At 52.2% G+C, this 20,277-nt stretch overlaps 1 protein-coding gene across 2 annotated transcripts in view; it reads left to right on the top strand.

Annotated features, from left to right (window-relative positions):
• Window positions 1-20,277, top strand: part of ABCG1 (ATP binding cassette subfamily G member 1) — a 66,188-nt gene that overhangs the window by 33,205 nt on the left and 12,706 nt on the right. For both annotated transcript variants that reach the window (XM_043874518.1, XM_043874517.1), the window contains exons 3-8: window positions 10,230-10,347; window positions 11,503-11,635; window positions 14,419-14,469; window positions 18,345-18,490; window positions 18,644-18,767; window positions 19,693-19,807. In XM_043874518.1, the coding sequence (XP_043730453.1) occupies window positions 10,230-10,347; window positions 11,503-11,635; window positions 14,419-14,469; window positions 18,345-18,490; window positions 18,644-18,767; window positions 19,693-19,807 (687 nt within the window). The remainder of the gene's footprint in view (window positions 1-10,229; window positions 10,348-11,502; window positions 11,636-14,418; window positions 14,470-18,344; window positions 18,491-18,643; window positions 18,768-19,692; window positions 19,808-20,277) is intronic.

Below are 20,277 nucleotides of genomic sequence, written 5' to 3'. Positions count from 1 at the left end.
CCAACAGCTGTGTTCAGATGGTGCAAGGCACCCCTACCCACCCCGCTAGCTCAGGGGCCTCTTTGTAACTGCAGGTGGACTGGACGAGGAGGCATCTGTAGAGGTTCCGGATGTCCCTGGTGGTCAGATGGTCAGTGATGACAGTGGTCTGGGTTCTTATTTGGAAAACTGACCTCTTGGATGTTGGAGATGGGAGTGGGGTTAGAGGGGGTGGTTGGATCTGTGCCTTATCATTCCTGTGTGAGAGGAGGTCTCCCAATGAGGATACGGACCAGCAGGATCTGAGACTCTGTCCTGGAGCCTGGCTGATGGGTGTGGGGACCCTGGGGGTGGTTGAGAGGGGATTGGGTTGGGGTGTGGAGGTGAATATGGGCAGTTCTATTCCTCTCTCCCCCGCAGGCAGCGTCTCTCTGTCCATCGAGGACCCTTCTCTGTGATGAGACTCACCTGTTTTCTTTCCCCCCAAGATATTTATTTATTTATGGCTGTGGTGGGTCTTCATCATCGAATGCAGTTGTTCCCTAGTTTGATGCGTGGCCTTCTCCTTGCAGTGGCTTCTCTTGTTGCGGAGCATGGGCTCTAGGGCGTGCAGGCTTCAGTAATTATGGCACATGGGCTTAGTTGTCCCAGGACATGTGGTACTTCCCAAACCAGGGATCGAACCCACCTTCTTCTGCATTGAAGTTAGATTCCCAACCACTGGACCACCAGGAGGTCCGAGGCTCACCTGTTTGCTGAGACTCAGAGGAGGCTATTCTGTGTGGCCCAGTCACTCCCACAAGCTTGAGACACACACTAGCTGAGGTTCCTGTGGTTTGAGCCCAGTATTTTTATGGCACGCTGACCCCCTGGAGGGATCTGAGTGCTGAGCTGCTGCTGTGGCCTTGGGCTTCCAGCCAGCCCACCTGGGAGGACACCCACTGTCTGCTCCAGCCCTGCCACACACCACAGACCTCTGTGCGGTGAGCTTGGAAACAGACTGACTGACCTCGGGATCTCCCTGGAAAAGCCGGCCCTTGTTAAAAAGTCTGAAGCTTGTTAAGTGAAACTTGAGTGAGCAGGCCCCTGGAGCTGGAGATGAGGGACAAGCCGCTTGTCATTTTCTGCAGGTAGCAGGGTCAAGGGGCAGCAGACCCCGATGTGCCAGCGACCCTGCTGCTCCGGACCCTCTACATGGGTCCATGTGTTGCTCTTCCCCAGCAGAGGGTTTTATGACAAGGAGGTGCTGGGAGCATCCACTTGGGTCAGAGGACAGACTCCACCCCCCAGTGAGAGGTCCTTTCAGAAGTGGGGTTGGGGTTCCCCCCAGACCAAAGAGGTTTCCCATGTCCTGGAAAGAACTTTTGGTTTTCTTTCTTTAAAAAAAAAACAAAACTCAAAAACATTTCACAAAGTGAAAAAGAATTTGAAGGATGAGAGGTGATTGGACAGTTGGGAGCTCTTTGGGGGCACAGAGGGGCTGGGGGCCTGGCTCCCATGGCATCTTCCTGCATCAGCGCTGGGAGAGGCCGCTAGGACCCGGGTGGCACACGGGGCCTTTGCTGACCAAGGGCATCTCATGTTTGAGGAGGGAAGGTGTGTGTTCATTCCCATCCTCTGTTAAATATTTCATGTTACGGCAGACTGCATTTCTGAATTGAGCTGACCTTGGGGATTCATTAGGGCTTCCCAGGTGGCGCTAGTGGTAAAGAAACTGCCTGTTAATGCAGGAGACACAAGAGATGCGAGTTTGATCCCTAGGTCGGGAAGATCCCCCAGAGAAGGAAATGGCAACCCACTACAGTATTCTTGCCTGGAAAATCCCATGGACAGAGGAGCCTGACAGGCTACAGTCCACGGGGTTGCAAAGAGTCAGACACAACTGAAGCGACTTAGCACACACGTGCTTGGGATTCATTGGGACCAAACCTGCATGTGGAGGGAGGGCGGGGTGGGGGGAACTGGCTGCCCAGACCCCCCAGCTGCACTTCCCCGGACTGGCAGAGGTGCTTGGCCACTCTGAGGTTGGGCAGAGAAGTGGTTGGGATGTGGGGTTCTCTGCTCAGCCACTGTGTGGCCTCAGGCAGGTCATGAACCATCTATGATCCCTGGCTTCTCCTCTTCTGCACTCTATGGAGAGGCACCCGGGACTCAGCCTGCTGTGGGGCCTGAAGAGGGAGACACCGCAGAGCTGGCCCGCACTGACCCAAACGAGGCGCCCAGGGCTGACGCTTCCCGAGGCGGGGGCTGCTCCCAACCGCTCTTTCAGAGGCAGGTTTCTAGAGTGAAAAAAGTCCATGCCGGGAGCCAACCAGCCTTACAGAACATCAGAGGTTTTGACAAGCACTGTTTCTCTTTATTTTTTTAAATTAATTAATTAATTTTAATTGGAGGCTATTTACTTTACAATATTGGAGTGGTTTTTGCCATACATTGACATGAATCAGCCATGTGTGTACATGTGTTCCCCATCCTGAACCCCCCTCCTACCTCCCTCCCCATCCCATCCCTCAGGGTCGTCCCAGTGCACCAGCCCTGAGCACCCTGTCTCATGCATCGAACCTGGACTCGCAGTCTGTTTCACATATGGTAATATACATGTTTCAATGCTATTCTCCCATATCATCCCACCCTCGCCTTCTCCCACAGAGTCCAAAAGTCTGTTCTCTACATCTGTGTCTCTTTTGCTGTCTCGCATATAGGGTCATCGTTACCATCTTTCTAAATTCCATATAGATGTGTTAATATACTGTATTGGTGTTTTTCTTTCTGGTTTACTTCACTCTATATAACAGGCTCCAGTTTCATCCACCTCATTAGAACTGATTCAAATGCATTCTTTTTAATAGCTGAGTAATATTCCATTGTGTATATTTCTTATCCATTCATCTGCTGATGGACATCTAGGTTGCTTCCATGTCCTGGCTATTGTAAACAGTGCTGCGATGAACACTGGGGTACACGCATCTCTTTCAGATCTGGTTTCCTCGGTGTGTATGCCCAGGAGTGGGATTGCTGGGTCATACGGCAGTTCTATCTCCAGTTTTTTTTTTTTTTAATTAATTAATTAATTTATTTTTTCAGTGGGTTTTGTCATACATTGACATGTATCAGCAATAGATTTACATGTATTCCCCATCCCGATCCCCTCTCCCACCTCTCTCTCCACCCGATTCCTCTGGGTCTTCCCAGTGCACCAGGCCCGAGCACTTGTCTCATGCATCCCACCTGGGCTGGTGACCTGTTTCACCATAGATAATATACATGCTGTTCTTTCGCAACATCCCACCCTCACCTTCTCCCACAGAGTTCAAAAGTCTGTTCTGTACTTCTGTGTCTCTTTTTCTGTTTTGCATAAAGGGTTGTCGTTACCATCTTTCTAAATTCCATATATATGTGTTATCTCCAGTTTTTTAAGGAATCGCCACACTTTTCTCCATAGTGACTGTCCTAGTTTGCATTCCCACCAACAGTGTAAGAGGGTTCCCTTTTCTCCGCACCCTCTCCAGCATTTATTGTTTGTAGACTTTTGGATAGCAGCCATTCTGACCGGCAAGAGATGGTGCCTCCTTGTGGTTTTGATTAGCGTTTCTCTGATGATGAGTGACTGTTTCTCTTTAAAGCACTGTTAGCTGACATAGAGAATGTAACAGCGGTGGGTCGCTGTTTCTCCCTGCTATCCTGACCTGGGGCTTCCCTTGTGGCTCAGATGGTAAAGAATCTGCCCGCAATGCAGGAGACCTGGGTTTGATCCCTGGGTTGGGGAGATCCCCTGGAGAAGGGAAAGGCTACCCACTCCAGTATTCTTGCCTGGAGAATTCCATCAGTCCTTGGAGTCGCAAAGAGTTGGACACGACTGAGTGACTTTCACTTCACTTCCTGAGGTACATTCTGGACAAGAGTTAGCTCATCCCAGGGGCTGCTGTCTGGCCAAGTGGGGGGAGGGGTAGCCCACCTCCAGGCTGGGGTCACAGGCCTTCAAACAGGCATTTAACATGGGGGCCGGGGGGGAACAAAGGAGCAATTTCCCATCTAAGGGGTGCTTCTTAATTTTTCCATAGCAAAGGAGAGCTGTCTCCATTTCCTCCAAGGGAGGAGAGCTGTCTCCATTTCCTCCAAGGGAGGAGAGCTGTCTCCATTTCCTCCAAGGGAGGAGAGCTGTCTCCATTTCCTCCAAGGGAGGAGAGCTGTCTCCATTTCCTCCAAGGGAGGAAATGACTGGGTTTTCCCTTGGTTTGGGAAAGATGTGTTTCCCTGATTAAAACCCAACAGCCCAAGGGTTCTACTTAAGATTCAAAAGCAATTCCTGCACTGAAGTGATGGCAGGGGGCCTGAGGACCTTCCGGATGCTCTGTGGATCCTGTTTCTTGATCTCAGGGCGTGTTCCTTGGGTGGTTCCGTCTGGGGAAGGTATATGGAGCCCTGCGTACACTATCGATGTGTTCACTTTTCTCTGTGTATTCTATATGTCGGGCTTCCCTGGTGGCTCAGATGGTAAAGAATCCACCTTCAATGTAGGAAACCCAAGTTTGATCCCTGGGTCAGGAAGATCCCCTGGAGAAGGGAATGGCAACCAACTCCAGTATTCCTGCCTGGAGAATTCCACGGACAGAGGAGCCTGGTAGGCTGTAATCCATGGAGTCACAAAGAGTCCAACATGACTGAGTGACTAACACACACACACACACACTTTCTTTACTTCGGTAAAATTTGCGTCAAAAGGGATTCCTCGGAAGTGATGGAACATGCACATTTTGACTGCAGTTATGTAAGAGTTTACAGACGACTGGGTGTGTAACACAGAGGGATGTGACCCAGGATGTCACACGGGATGTGTCACAGAGGGTTGTGACACAGAGGGACAACAGTGGCCCGTCTGTAAGGCAGCGCCCACTCGGTGGGTTGATCTTGGAGACCATCCAGACCGCTGGTCCTCCATGAGCTGCTGGCCATATCCTGCTCACCCAGCACTCGCCAGAGGGGTCTGGTCATGTTGGAGGGTGGCTTGGAAAGAAGTGACAATCAAATGTCTGTGCCTGAGATAGTGGCCATCACTCTGAGCTCACCTGTGCAGAGAGCTCACCTTCTGATTATTAATGTCATAGACACTTTCTCAGTGACTACTACACGCCAAGCACCACTGCACATGTAGGACATGGTGCTTCAGAAGATGGCTCTGCTTATGTCTTCCCGGAGCTGAGGGGGTCAGGAGGCAGAAGGAGGGGTGCATTGGGGGGAGATATCAGATGTCAGGCTCCCCTTGGGCACTCGGTTTTGACTGGTGGGTGGGCTTTGTCTTTAGAAGAAGTAGCCTGCTCAGAATATCCTTCATTCCCTAAACACAGAATGTCTGGACAGGCTCTTTCCGAATTGCTAACATTGTAAGAGTAACCCACTGCAGATATAACCGAGAGCCTTCAGTTTTCACTTCATGCAAACTGTTAACAAGCATCTTTATCTTCATTCTTTATAGATAAATACAGCCCCACCAGGTGGGTGCTGAATGGACCGTGGATGTTCTGAACATATCTCAGTTCCCCCTCAGAAAGGATTTGTTTTTGTTGTTCAGTTGCTCCTACTCTTTGTGACTCCATAGACTGCAGCATGCCAGGCTTCCCTGCCCTTCACTGTCTCCTGGAGTTTGCTCAGATTCATGTCCACTGAGTGGGAGATGCTATCCAACCATCTCATTCTCTGTCCCCTTCCCCTTTTGCCTTCAATCTGTCCTAGCATCAGAGTCTTTTCCAGTCACTTGACTCTGCATCAAGTGGCCAAAGTGTTGGAGCTTCAGCTTCAGTATCACTCCTTCCAATGAATACTCAGGGTCGATTTCCTTTAGGATTAACTGATTTGATCTCCTTGCAGTTCAAGGGGCTCTCAAGAGTCTTCTCCATCACAATTCAAAAGCATCAATTCTTCAGTGCCCAGCCTTCTTTATGATCCAAATTTCACACCTGTACATGACTACTGGAAAAACCATAGCTTTGGCTACATAGACCTTTGTCAGCTAAGTGATGTCTCTGCTTTTGAATACACTGTCTAGGTTTGTCATAGCTTTTCTTCCAAGGAGCAAGTGTCTTTTAGTTTCATGGCTGTAGTCACTGTCCACAGTGATTTTGGAGAAAGGATTAGATCGTGGAAAAGTCACCTCCAGTTGGCTTCATTTTCATGACCTCAGCGGGATTTGTGGAGAAAGCCTTTACAGGTTTACTCTCATGGTTTTCCTTCCTAATACCCGCTGGGCAAGGCACAGGTTCTGTCGACCAGTTCGGAGTTTAGTGGAGCCACGAGACCATTTGAAATGCTATGGTATGTCTTTAGCTCTCCTTACAAAACACAGCATGCTTAGCAAGGGCATTTGTAAAGCAAAACTTTGGAAAATGAATCTTGCTTCTCACAGACTGCTCTTGAACACCAAAAACAAGACAGACAAGATGATCCTTGGGTACCCTTGGGTACCCTTGGGCCTGTGGGGCTGTGGGGATTCTCAATCAGGTCTGCTCCTCCTCTGCATTGGGCTTCTCTTCTCCCCCAGATGCTCCATTCTCCCGTGCCCTGGGCACCTGCCCTAGCCACCCTTCCAACAATAGTATTTCCTCTAACTGCCGGGGCATGACTAGGCTTTCAGCCAGAACCAGACATCACATTGTACTTTTATCGTTTCCCCCATGAAGACCCTTTCAACATCTCCTCGATGTAAAGCATCCAGGGCTGTGAGACAGACTGGCCCAGGCTGGCTGGAAACTGTGGGTTTCCATCTGCTGCCTCCACAGTGCCTCCCCGCAACCCCACTCATCAGCATATTTGCTCCAGTGCTCCTGCAGTTGAAAGTCAAGGGACCAACTCCCACTGTTGGTCCCTATCTTCTCGCTTCAGGCCATGTCCTTCCCATCTGAGAGGATGGGAAGCTCCCCCACTGAACCCAGGGTCTAAGCAGAATTTCCTTCCCTGTGATGGGTGGGCTCAAGGCACTATCATCTCTCTGTCTTGTCTGTCTTTCTCTGTTTCTGTCTCTCCATCTCTCCTGTCATCCCGGGTCTGGGTTTTGACCTGTCTTCGGGGCTGGACCTTTGAAGGACAGAGCATTCATGCCCTGCGTGGGGTTGGGGAGCACTCAGTGGCCCTTCCTCTCGGGAGGTTTATATGCTTACAGTCCCCTGAGTGCTCACCGGCCCGATCCGAGGAGCAGCCCAGGGTCAGCACCTGTGTAAACAAGTGACCTCTAGACACAGAGGAGGCGGCTTATCCATTATACCAAGAGCTGGGCCGAGCAGAGCTTCCTCTGAGAAGTAGGGCAGGGGGGTGGGGTGGGGCGGGGTGGAGCATCTCAATTTCATGTTTCTATATGGGGACCAGACACCAGACTCTGCAGTGAAGGACGAGCTCATTACATAAATACAGGGATGCACCTGGAGAAGGAAATGGCACCCCACTCCAGTATTCTTGCCTGGAGAATCCCATGGACAGAGGAGCCTGGCGGGCTACAGTCCATTGGGTCACAAAGAGTTGGGCACAACTCAGTGCCTAAGCAGAGGGATGCATTTGTGCTCACCAACTCGCTCACACACTTGGCTCTAACACGAGTGCCCCCATTGGCTACCCAGGCCTCAGCCAGTGCAGAGCATGCCCTGTCCTCCCATCCTGGCCTCTACGGGTCCAGGGTGGGTGCAGGTGGACGCCTCCTGGACTTCTGAGTCCACTGTCACCTTCCAGACTCTTCAATCCCAAATACAGTTCTGTCGTTTTAAAAGAAAAGCAGGCTTCTGATATAAACATGGTGCCCGAGAGGGTGGACCACACACAAGGACACTTCTTGGCCAGCCAGCTCTGCGTCATGTCACACACACTCGCTGTCCCTCCACATCCCCCTGGGAGCCCACGCCCCCTCCTAGGAATGAGCTGGGAAGCAGATAACTCCTTCGGCTCCAGGTGTGTTGGTTTAGCCCGGGGTCCACAGTCAAACCCCCAGTTCCAAGCTGGTGGCTGTAAATGACAAGACCACAGTCTGTACCCCAGTCTCTCTGCCTTTTCCCCTGAAAGGCTGATGCTTCCCCATCTCCCAGACTCTGGTCTGTTCCTGGCATCCTGGCCATGGGCATCACAGCCTGTGTGAGCTCCCTGGAAGTGTTACTATTATCCACTGCCCTCGTGTGAACCCCATCATCAAGGGTCCCAAAGAGAGCAGCTCCCATGGCCCCTGCCTGAGGCAAGGGGCCTCACAGACCCCCATGCCGAGGCTGCACTCAGGTATCATGATCCAGAATGTACATGACCTCCAAGTGGCTGGTGGTCAAGTCAGCCACCCCATACCTCCTCGGGAAGCCCCGGTTTCCAGGGGACCAGCTCAGGGTTGGCTGGTTCTGAACTCGGGGAAGCACAGAGCTGAAGGAAGCTTTGCTCTGGAGTAACCCCGAAGCCGCCTGCACCCCCAGGAGACCGGTAATGAGCAGATACCTGGCATTAACGCTCCTTCAGTGATGTCACACTGGTCCCCTGGGGTCCCCCTCCATAGAGCTCCCTCCCATGTGGACGGAGCCCATTCTGGGGCTCTACCCACCAGAGGGGGTGCCTGCTGTCCCCCAGCTCGTCCACCTGTGTCTGCCGCTGGGCAGGTGTAACCTATCAGGGTCCCTGACCCCACCCTTTTCTTCTTTGGCTTCCCCGCTGTGTGTCTGTCCACCTGCCATCACTGACGTCCCAGTGGCAAGAATCTGATTCACCTGCAGACCTGAGTGGTCTCCCAGATGCCCCCAACCTGTCCATCTGCCACTCGGTCCCTTCCCCCCAGGATGACTATCTCAGGCCTCCCTAGTGACTGCCACTCCCCATAATGAGTCAAGTTGCAAGGCTGCAAGCTTCCTGCCCTTTGCTTCTCTCGGCCTGATTAAAAAGTCCTCAGGGAATGACTCCCTGTTCAAATCAGGCAGGCACCTGGTGACAGGTGGGGGTTTGGGGTTCCCATCTGTGAAAGAAGAGAGGCCGCAGGGAGAACATGCTGAGACCTAGACCTAGGCTGGGGTTTCAGTAAACATGGGTCTGGGGCCCGGGGAGTGACTAGGGGCTCGTCAGGTGCCCCAAAGACCCTGTCCTCATCAGGCCCTTTCAGCTCTGCATTGGGAGCCAAAATGCTGCATTTGCCCGATTCTGGTCATTTAAGGGCATGTCCTGGGAATGTTTTCAGGGACTGAGAAGTGTCTCTGAATTAGGAATCTTCAGATGAATCCAGTTGTCTCTATTTGATTCCTTTTTAAAAAACAAAATTTATTTATTTGATTGTGTCAGGTTATAGCTGCAGCATGTGGGATCTTTTAAGTCTTTGTAGCACATCTGAACCATCTGCTTGAAAAGAAGTAATGTGACTCTGTCTGGCATGTATAGTTCTTTTTTTGTCCTTTCACAAGGCTCTTTGATGGAGATTTGGCAGAAAGTCCAAAGCAATGTGGTATAACTGCAAAATGATAAACTTTCAATTAGCAATGAATTATTAGCTTATGAAACATTTAATTACAAATGTGGATAAATTCTATATAAATAATTTATACCAATATGGATCTTAAATAGATAAGTCATATGTGAAATAATAAATTAATCACTTGATTGATAAAGGTGCCAGTTTACCATAGTGGTAGGCGGTGCAGCCCTGGGTTAGGATCTGTCTGCTCCAGCAGTGGGTGCCTAGACGAGTCTCCGAGGCCCACTGGACACGTGCTTCTTGGATCTGAAATGAGAATGGTGGATTCCTCATAATCCTAGATCAGGGGTCCCCAATCTCTGGGATCTCGCCTGATGATCTGAGGCGGAGCTGATGTAATAATAATATCAATAGCAATAAGGTGCACAATAAATGCAATGTGTTTGAATCATCCCAAAACCGTCCCCTACCCCCTGGTTCGTGGAAAAAATTGTCCTCCACCAAACTGGTCCCTGGTTCCAAAAAGGTTAGGGATGGCTGCCCTAGGTGATGTCAAGGAAAGGGCTTTGTAAATGCTATAGCATTATACACCCACTGGTGCTTATCACTAGTATAACCCATGAAATGCAACTGAGGCAGTAGGCAGAGGCATCTAAAAGACAGGAGGTCCATTTTCTTGCCCAGAACTCAGCATTTTTATAAATACTGTGGAGTGAAAAACCTTGCCTTTGGCCTTGGTTCTGAAATTACATACTCTGTATGTTGGCCTCTATAGCACTGGGGGCAGAACCACTGTGTCCTGGGATGGCTGGAAATGAACATGATCCTTTTTTCACAGGATACAAGACCCTTTTGAAAGGCATTTCTGGAAAATTCAACAGTGGAGAGCTGGTGGCCATCATGGGTCCTTCTGGGGCTGGGAAGTCCACACTCATGAACATCCTGGCTGGATACAGGTGAGCAAACCCTCAGCCAGTGGTTCGCCAGGGGCCAGCAGCATGGATGATCCACCCCATCACTTTTTAAGGCTCTGGGAAGCCTCAGGGGAGTAGCTTCTGTTTGGTGAATTCAGTCATTTTTCAGCGCACCCCACACCCACACTCCTGCCCAGACTGCCCAGCACCATCCTGGAGCTACATGCGGCAACCTGGAGACAGGTCTCCCAGCCTGGCTCCCTGGGAAGCCAGTTGATCCAACCCATTCCTTGGAGGAAAGAAGGGACCCACCCCAGGGCCCATGGTCATAGTAGTGGGCTGGATGAAGTTGGAGAGCAGGTGTAACCTCACTGGTCTCCATAGACTCTCTGTGTTTCTGTTTTTCGTGGCATCGACGAGGCAGCACTGGATAAGGTAGACCTTAGTAGGATGCCTGTGGCTCCCTCTACCTCCCTGGGCTGCGATGATGCACCAGAGTCGTACTGGACAGTAGAGGTGCCCTGTGTGTCTGAGTGGGAGGGAGTGTGGCTGGTGGGGCCATGGTGGGGCCATGCCCCTCCGTCTCCACAGTACACCCGGGATGCCTCACCTCCACTGTGGTCTGAGAGAACAACTTCCCATCTGCCTGGTCTAGTGGGTCCAGGGCCCAGACCCCCTCCTCTTCTCTGAGCCACCTGGGCCCAGCAAGCCTGTACTGGTCCCTCCCAGTCAGCATCAGATTCATGCTGCCCTCAGGAACTGGTTTTGACCTAGTGGTCCCACCCTGGGCTGCAGAGTCTTGGCCTTTGGGGGAGTTGATATAACTGAGGCTAAACACAGGATTGTTCATACGCTCATCTTATAAACCCTGCAAAGCCAGGGGCATGCATGGGGCCTCATGTCCACAGGTAGGAGCATCCATGTATTGGTTTGGTCCGTAGGCACCTGTGACGAACGTGAGATCCCAGGGAGGCCCACGCTTGTTCTCCCCTCCCTTTCCACCCTGGGCCTTTTCTTCTTAGGGTTCCCTCCTCTGAGCGTTGATCTGGGCTTCCCGGCCATGCCCAGCTTGGTGTCCCTACTGGTCCAGTTGGATGATGCTGGGAGGGCTGTGGTCTCCCCCCTCCCTCAGCCTTGGAGGAGGGGGAGGCGGTGCGGGAGGGGCCAGGCTGACACATCCTCTGGCTGACCCTGCAGGGAGACCGGCATGAAGGGTGAGGTCCTCATCAACGGGCTCCCCCGGGACCTGCGCTGCTTCCGGAAGGTGTCCTGTTACATCATGCAGGACGACCTGCTGCTGCCGCACCTGACCGTGCAGGAGGCCATGATGGTGAGCATCCTGGGGCCTGCAGCCTCACACCTGGCCACCCCCATCCCCTACATGTACCCCGCCCTCACCTGCATCTACCCCCCACCCTCCACATGAAGCGGAGCGGCACTGGCACCCCACTTTCACACAGAGTTCAGACCCCATGTGCTGTGTGGACAGTGTCACCCAAGGCAGCCCCCCAAGGCCCTGTAGACCCCGGATGGCAAACTCGAGGCCAGGTCTCTGAGAAGGTGATTAACCTGGCTGATGTGGGCGACCACTGCCAGAGTGACCACACTCCTAGGCCCACGGGTCGAGGGTCTTTTCTTCCCATTGGTGTTCTATGGCTTTGGCCAAAGTTCCAGGCAGTCTGGTGCCTGGATTAGGGCCCTGAGGGTCTCATCCTCTGACTCACCTGCCTGCCAGGTGGGTATAAAACACGTGTTTGCTGCTCACTCGCGGGGTCTCAGGCCCGCACACACGTAGTCCAGCAAGGTCATCAGACATGTAATCCTACACAACCACATAAGAAAAGGTGTCTTGGAGAGTTTAGCGGTTAGCCCGGGCATCTTGTACAGTGGGATCTAGGATGGCCTGGCGTGGTCTGTACTCTTCGGGCAGACCGTGACCTAGCCTTGTGCCAGGTCAACAGGGACCACACTGACCCACAGCTGTGGGCTGCGGGAGCTGCTAGGGAGCCTCCCAGCCAGGAAGTCAGTGGGCAGCCCTTGTCCATGATGGAGCATGGGTCCGTGGGGCTGCCTGCTTCTCTGCCATCTCCTCATCTGTGGTGCAAGGCAGTGCCTGGTCTCCAGGCCTCTCCTGGCACACTGGGGACCTTCCCAGCTAGTCTACCTCATGCTCGGGCAGCAGACGAGCATTCACCATGGATTTCCACAAGAGAAGTCTTGCCTTGCACTCCTGACACATACGGAGCCAGGCTTCCTCTCTGGGGGGTGTCACAGATGGGAGGATGCCCAGCATTTTGGCTGAAGGGCAATTCCAGGGGATCCTTAGCTCAGCAGAGAGAAGCAGAGAAGGTGTTGGGTAGGTGGTCTCCCTTCTAACCTGCTGCCCCAGCAGGCCTGAGCATCCAGCAGCGTGACCATGTGACTCCTCTGGCCTCCAAGTGGGCGTTCTCATGGGGACATGGGCTGCTCAGAAGGAGTTTGCAAACAGGATGGTGAGGCTGGGAAATATATGATCTCTACTTACCCTATGGATTCCCACGTCGACACTTCACCTTCATCTGGGGTGACCAGAGCTTCATTCCTTGGTTGCTTGTTTGAGAAACTTCACTTTGATTTCTAGCTCTGTCACCGCTTTCTTTTGAAAACGAGATCTTCAACTCCTGTTGTCACGTCTGTCCTCCCCCTAACCTGTCTCCGGGCTCTGCTGGGATATCCATTTATTTTTCAGAATTAAAATCAATTACATTTTGATTTTGAGAACTTCACAATCCCTTTGACAAATACTGTGAAGTTAATGAGAAATGGTTAACTGAATAAATTGAGTTATTCTCAGTTAATGAGAAAGGATGGGCTCCCCAGGTGGCGCTAGTGGTAAAGAACCTGCCTGCCAGTGTAGGAGACGTAAGACACTTGGGTTCGATCCCTGGGTCGGGAAGATTCCCTGAAGGAGGAAATGGCAACCCACTCCAGTATTCTCGCCTGGAGAATCCCATGGACAGAGGAGCCTGGCGGGCTACAGTCTATAGGGTCGCAAAGAGTCAGACACAGCTGAGGCAACTTAGCACGCTGGCACACGATGAGAAAGGATACCTTGTACTCTGCAGGGTCCTGTCCCACGCCTGGGGACGGTGCTGGCCACGAGCCCTCGGTGCCTTTCCGTGTGCTGCTTCTGACCCTCCGCCCCCAGGCAGCCTAAGACATGACACCGGAGTCACATGGCTGGCAGCTGCTCCAGCCTGATTCTGGGAGCTCAGCCTCTCGACCCCTCACCCCTGCATCACAGTCTCTTGAGGGGCCACTGGGCAGCCTCAGTAGCTCACCAGGTGGGCAGGTTCTGACCTCAGTGCTGTGCTGAGGAGGAGACCAAAGTCCTTGCTTCCCAAGGTCCCAGGATTCAGCAGAAGAGCCAAGGCTGATGCTGGCCATGGTGATGGCTACTCAGGCCTTCACCAGACAGGGTCAGGGGTCCCGTGTGTGCTAGCAGGCAGGATATCAAACCAAACAACAGAAATAACAAAATTAGACTCTTTATATGTTGATGTTGTTCAGTCACTAAGTTGTATCCGATTCTTTGTGACCCCATGGACTGCAGCACACCAGGCTTACTTGTCCTCCACCATCTCCTGGAGTTTGCTCAAACTCATGTCCATCGAGTTGGTGATTCCATCCAACCATCTCATCCTCTGCCGCCCCCTTCTCCTTTTGTCCTCAGTCTTTCCCAGCATCAGGATCTTTCCCAATTAACTCCTTTTATGTACCACTCGCCAATTTCTGTGGTGTAAATACTCCCACTGTGGAGAATGGTAAGCTGTCAGTGGTTTCACAGGTGGCTTTGAAATTCCTAACAGTGATCTTGAAGCCTCCAAAGCCTGGGGAGTCCTCGTTGCTCAGTTGCCCACATCTAACTTCTCTCAGGGACCAGCGGAGAATCCACCGAAGTGACTGGAAGCGGCCCAGGCCTCACTGCTCTCTGGGACCTTCCTTAGTGAAGCTGAGGGAGGTGGGGAGCCCGGACCTCTGCGGGTTTCCTCGGTCATGCCGCCATCGCTGAGTTAGGTTGTCTTGCTGCTGGCCATCTGTTCTGATCCATACCGCTGCTGTTGTCCCCTGTAGGTATCCGCACACCTCAAACTCCAGGAGAAGGACGAAGGAAGAAGGGAGATGGTAAGTGTATGCTTGGGTCACATGCAATCCACTTGGCAGTCACATGTGGAGGGGCCTCTGGGGACTGACTTGGCTTGTGGCTTGGCGCCTGGCTGTTTTCGTTGGGGGGGTCAGTGGCACAGCAGTGTGTCCTTGGACTGGCACACACCTGGAGTGACCTTGTTGCCACAAGACAGATACAGCTCACAGATGTAGCAAGGACACGGGCTTGAGGAACCAACCTCAGGCTTAGACCGAGCACTCTTCCCCTTTTAGTTTCTGATACACTTTACACTCCATTGTTTTTGATAAAACACTAACAGTGAAGATGGTTAGTCATCCATTTAAAAATAACCAGCCTCCACCCCTACACACTTGCAAGAAGAAATTTGGTTCTTACCTGTTATTAACCAGCCTTTTAAAAATAACACAAACACGTTTCTAAGATGACGGAGATCTTGTGATCCTTTTCATTGCTTTTTTGCCTCCCTGAAACCCCAGGGAGCCAAAGAGTGTTGGGTAAGCAGACCCAGCGGGGAGCACCAGAAACCCCCACTTAGTGGGGAGGCCTGGTTTATATTTACACACTGTCTAAGACAAACCCAACTCCCCTCGTCTCCACCCCACGGCTGGCACTGTTGGGAGTTCCAGTGTAAGATGTGATTTGGTGAAATTCTACTTTTATAATATTATCCTGTCTTCCCATGCCTGTAGGACCACAGGCCAGCATCAGAGAGAGTAAGATCTGTGGGGTTGGTGCCAACAAGGCGACTTGGCTCTTTCTGTGTCCGTGCAAAATGGAATCAGTTCAATTCGGTTGCTCAGTCATATCCGACTCTTTGCAACCCCATGGACTGCAGCACACCAGGCTTCCCTGTCCATCACCAATTCCCAGAGCTTACTCAAACTCATGTCCATTGAGTCAGTGATGCCATCCAACCATCTCATCCTCTGTTGTAGAAAACAGTCACAATGTCAGCAGCAGCTTGACAGTTGATAGGATGTGATGTAAACCGCCTTGGGTTTCCCAGGTGGCACTAGTGGTAAAGAACCCACCTGCCAATGGAGGAAGCATAAGAAACGTGGGTTCAGTCCCTGGGTTGGTAAGATCCCCTGGAGGAGGGCATGGCAACCTTCACTATTCTTTCCTGGAGAACCCCATGAACAGAGGAGCCTGGCGGGCCACAGTCCTTGGGGTCACAGAGAGTTGGACATGACTGAATGACTGAACATGCATGCAGCACAAGAGACCTTGGAGCGAGGGGTCTTTAGGGCCCCTTCTGTCCCTCTCTGTGCCCTCCTCCCCCCACCCCACCCTTCAGAAAGCTGAGGATTTGGGTAAGGATTTGGGGGGTGAGGAAATGGCACATCCAGGGTAGGGGAGCCCAGTTTCTGTGAGGAGTGAAAACCCCTCCTCACAGATGCTTCACGTGGACTCTGGTTCTGTAGCTGAAAGGAATAAAATGGATGAACAGACCCCAAAACACAGATGTGGGGGAAAAGCATGGGAGGCATGGGTGTTTCCACCCTCCAAGAGGGTGGAGGAGCCAGATAGGGTTTGGTTTTGTGGGTTGAAGGCAAGGGGGACCCAGGATCACCACTCTGTACTGAAGGGCGAGCCTCAGACACAGGCTAGCCCCCTGGGAAGATGGGTGAGCAGATGCGGGGGTTCAGAGGGTCTTGCTGGCTTGGAGAGGGCCATGAAGTGAAGCAGAACTAAGCCCATGAGGGGACCATTCAGGCCTGGCCTCCTGGAACCCACTGGCCAGGGCCTCCAGCGCCTGGGGGTTTTGTCCGTAGCTGCCTACTGGAGGTGGGAAGCTGAGTTCAATGCGCTCATTAAAGTCTGAGCTCCCAGAACAGATGCGATCCATGAGTAAGTGGGTGTGGGATGGTTTGCCTGCAGCGTGGCCCAGGGGACCAGCCTTTCCAGGTGGGAGAGGGAGCTGGGAGGGAGCATTTGCTGAAGGGCGGGGGCGAGGAACACGTGTGTGCCTCTCAGCTGATTCCACAGAGGAGCACCCACAGCCAGTCCTTCAGCCCTGCACTCCTCTGTCTGTCAAGTCCCGACCGGTCTTCCTCATCCTCAGCAGGGTCCAGCCCCTCCCAGCACCATCAGCAGGGCTGCGTGATTGTCCAAGGAGAGGACAGGCCCTGACTCATTTCCCTCCCACCCCGTTGTGTCCCTGGGTCCTGGTTGTTTACTTCTTGAGGAAACATAATAGACTGGAATGTTCCAGCAGGCAGTGGAATGTTGCCCACTCCACCTCATTTCCCAGAAAAGTGGCCCCAGCCTCGAGAACCCCCCAGCGAGGGGCCTTCCTCAGGAGTGAGGTTTCCCAGGAGGGGACATTGTTCTTTCTGATTCACTTTAAAACAAAACCAGTCTGCAGGGCGTCACTCCTGAGAGAATCCTAGACAAGATGCCTGCATGCAAGGGAAACAGGAGGTGCTGACCTTGGCCTCCACCTCCAGCATCCTTCCAGTGGGGCTAAGGGCAAGTAGGGAGTGGGTGATCTTCCTTCTGAACCTTTGGCCTGGATTCCTGGAGACTGCTGGAGCCATGTCATCCTGGGAAGGCCAGTGGACTATCCACATGAGGGAAGGCGTTCCTGAAAGATGGCCTTTTCTGGGCAACCTCACTGCGAGGTTCGGGGATGGCGTGCCTCAATGACTGTATGTTCTGGAAGAGGTGATGGAGCTGGGTTTAGGGCTCAGGAGGGGAAAGGCCAAGCAGGATTCAAATGCAGATCTATCTGACCTGCCTGCTTCTGGCCCATGGAGCAGCAGTGCCCTGGTCCTTCCCATCACCAAGGCCACATTGTGTCCTGACCGTGCAGAAGTAATTCAAGAGCCAGAGTGGAAATTTTCCTCCTTGAGTTCCTTCTCCTTGAGGATGACCTCATCTCCCTAGAGAAGTTGCTGGACTAGGGTCCACCTGCTGCCACCATGGGCTAGGACAATGGCCCAGTGAATTCTGGCAGGACCTCTCTGGCAGGTTGCCTCGCACCCCACTGGGAGGTGAACCTGACGAGGAGGCCAGAAGGGTGGCAGCTGACCTCTGCCTTCTTGTGGCCACCTCTAGAAGACACCAGGATGGACCCCAAACACTGACTGCTGTGGATGAAACCGGTGAACAGTTTACACCAAACTCTTCTGACCTTCCTGCTCCCCGAGTCCATCCCAGATCAGTGATGGGGGCAGCCAGGGAGGGCTGAGCACACAGTGGGCTGTTTATACCTTGGTTCCCAGGCAGCTCCCAGGGGCAGTGTTGGCAGGGTCACTAAGAGAAGCAGTGATAGCTTTGAGCAGTGTCATTGCTTTGCTGCTGAATTAGAGACCTTCTTTTCCCATTCACAAGTGTGGATGGAGCTCCATCTTTCTGGGAGACCTGGCCTGTGTGGTTGAGTCCACGGGAGCTGTGTGTTACTAACAGCTGTTGCTGAGTGAATGCTTACTGTGTGCCAAGCATTTTATCTGTTCAAGCATTAAACTATCAGGGTGGCCCCCCGCTCTGTGCTGGTCAGAAATCCAGTCACTCGTCCATCTGTGTGTCTGTGGATCCACCCTTTCTGCAGTGTTTATCCCACACCTTCCCAGCCCTGGCCCCAAGTGAGGCTCACACATGAAGGGACTTGCTAGGTTGCCAACCAGAGGCAGGACCAGGACTCCAGCCCAGGCTGGCCTGGCCCCAGCCCTGCCTCTCAGTCTCCTGGATCTCAGCCTCCCTAATCAGGACATCAGGCCTGGCAATGCTGGGGTGGGCCGGATCTGCAGTCTCTCCAGGTGTGTCTGGAAGTTGGGTGGGGAGGGAGATCAGGGTTCCATGTGGGCCCTGTAGGTGACAAGGAGTGGTGGGTGGTCTCTGATGTCACTCTGCTTCTGCTACCCGCCAGGTCAAGGAGATCCTGACGGCCCTGGGCCTGCTGTCTTGTGCCAACACGCGGACCGGCAGCCTCTCAGGTGGCCAGCGGAAGCGACTGGCCATTGCGCTGGAGCTGGTGAACAACCCTCCGGTCATGTTCTTCGATGAGCCCACCAGGTAATCAGGCCCTGCCCTCCCTGCTGGCAGAAGGAGCCACTTCCCCACCCACCAAGGGGCTCAGGCCAGCCTGCACAGACACAACCAGGGCGCTCGGAATGAGGGATCTGGTTGGGGGCTCACAGACATCTCATGGTGTCCCTTGACTTACAGCGGCCTGGACAGCGCCTCCTGCTTCCAGGTTGTCTCCCTGATGAAGGGGTTGGCCCAGGGCGGCCGGTCCATCATCTGCACCATCCACCAACCCAGTGCCAAGCTCTTCGAGCTGTTTGACCAGGTATGTTGGCCCGCTGTCATTGGCCCAGGTGAAACCAAATCTGGGTACTTGTGGCTTAGTTCTTGAGGGTGTCTTCATTTTTGAGTGGCCTTAGGTGTTATGTTTCTTAAGATTTTGGTGCCATAAGCACCTCAGGTGGCAGGGCCAGAGGGGATAGGAAGAGCTGGCCAGTGTCCTCTCTCTAGAGTTAGCGTCCAGCCACAGGGTCTTGGATGAGTCACTGACATTACTGAGGCTTCATTAATGTCCCCCCCTGATGACAGGAGGGGGACACTTGCCATACAGATTTAGATAGCAGGTTGTGATATTTGTACAGTATCATCTCTCGTATAAATCTTAGGCTTTAGAAAAAAAAAAAATCTTAGGCTTTTAGATCATCCTGAGCAAAAAAATGTCCCAAGGAATGCAGTGTGTATAGCTCCAAAATCTGGCCTAAGTAAATGGTTAGCATGAGAGGTAGAAAGGCAACAGAGTAGATAACTCCTGGTCATTTGATATCTTGTCTTTCCTGACTTATCATGGATTTCCCTTTGAACTTTGAGTCCTTGGGAGGTAATATAAAGCTGGCCTGAGAGAAGAATTGATGGATTGATGGATGAATTGATGGATGAATGGATGGATAGATAGATGGGTGGGTGGTTAGATGGATGAGTGGGTGTATAGATGGATGGTTGGGTGAGTGGATGGATGGGGTGAATGGATGGATGGATGGATGAGTGGGTGTATAGATGGATGGTTGAGTGAGTGAATGGATGGGTGGTTGAGTGAGTGGATGGATGGGTGGTTAGGTGAGTGGATGGATGGATGGATGGATGGATGGATGGGTGGGTGAGTGGGTGAGTGGATCATTGGATGGATGGATTGAACTTCTCTCCCTTTACAGAGGAAGGCAGAGAGTTGATGTTTTCCTTCTTACTTTTTTCAGCTTTATGTCCTCAGTCAAGGACAGTGTGTGTACCGAGGGAAAGTCTCAAACCTTGTACCGTATTTGAGGGACTTAGGTCTGAATTGCCCAACCTACCACAACCCGGCCGATTTCGGTGAGTTGAGCCTTGACTAGCCAAACGGGGGTCTTTTTTATTCCTGGTGGGTTTCCACTCTTACCTGTAGCCTTCAAATCAAGAGTTACTTTATTCCACAGATAGCTCAAGTGCCGTCCTGAGGCAGAACTTTTAAGACTAAGTCAAAGGAGGTTTTCTTTCCTCCAGATGAAATACCTGGGACTACAAACAAGGGATCTGTTGTTAGGCCAAATATTTCCCAATACTTGACTGTGTGATGCTTCTGGTCTAAAGGAAGTTATTTCTGAAAAGAGATAACCTTTAACAAAATCCCCTTTGCATTGATTAATGCAGATGTTAAAATTCAACTTAAATTTTGACCAAACACAACGAATTTTGACAAAAGCAGTTTTGAACAAGACCCTGGGATCCCAGGGCTTCCCTTGTACTTCAGCTGGTAAAGAATCTGCCTGCAATGTGGAAGACCTGGGTTCGATCCCTGGGTTGGG

The sequence above is a fragment of the Cervus elaphus genome, chromosome 19 (assembly GCF_910594005.1).
Source record: "Cervus elaphus chromosome 19, mCerEla1.1, whole genome shotgun sequence".
Taxonomy (NCBI): domain Eukaryota; kingdom Metazoa; phylum Chordata; class Mammalia; order Artiodactyla; family Cervidae; genus Cervus; species Cervus elaphus.
This window is presented reverse-complemented; position numbering and strand designations above follow the sequence as displayed.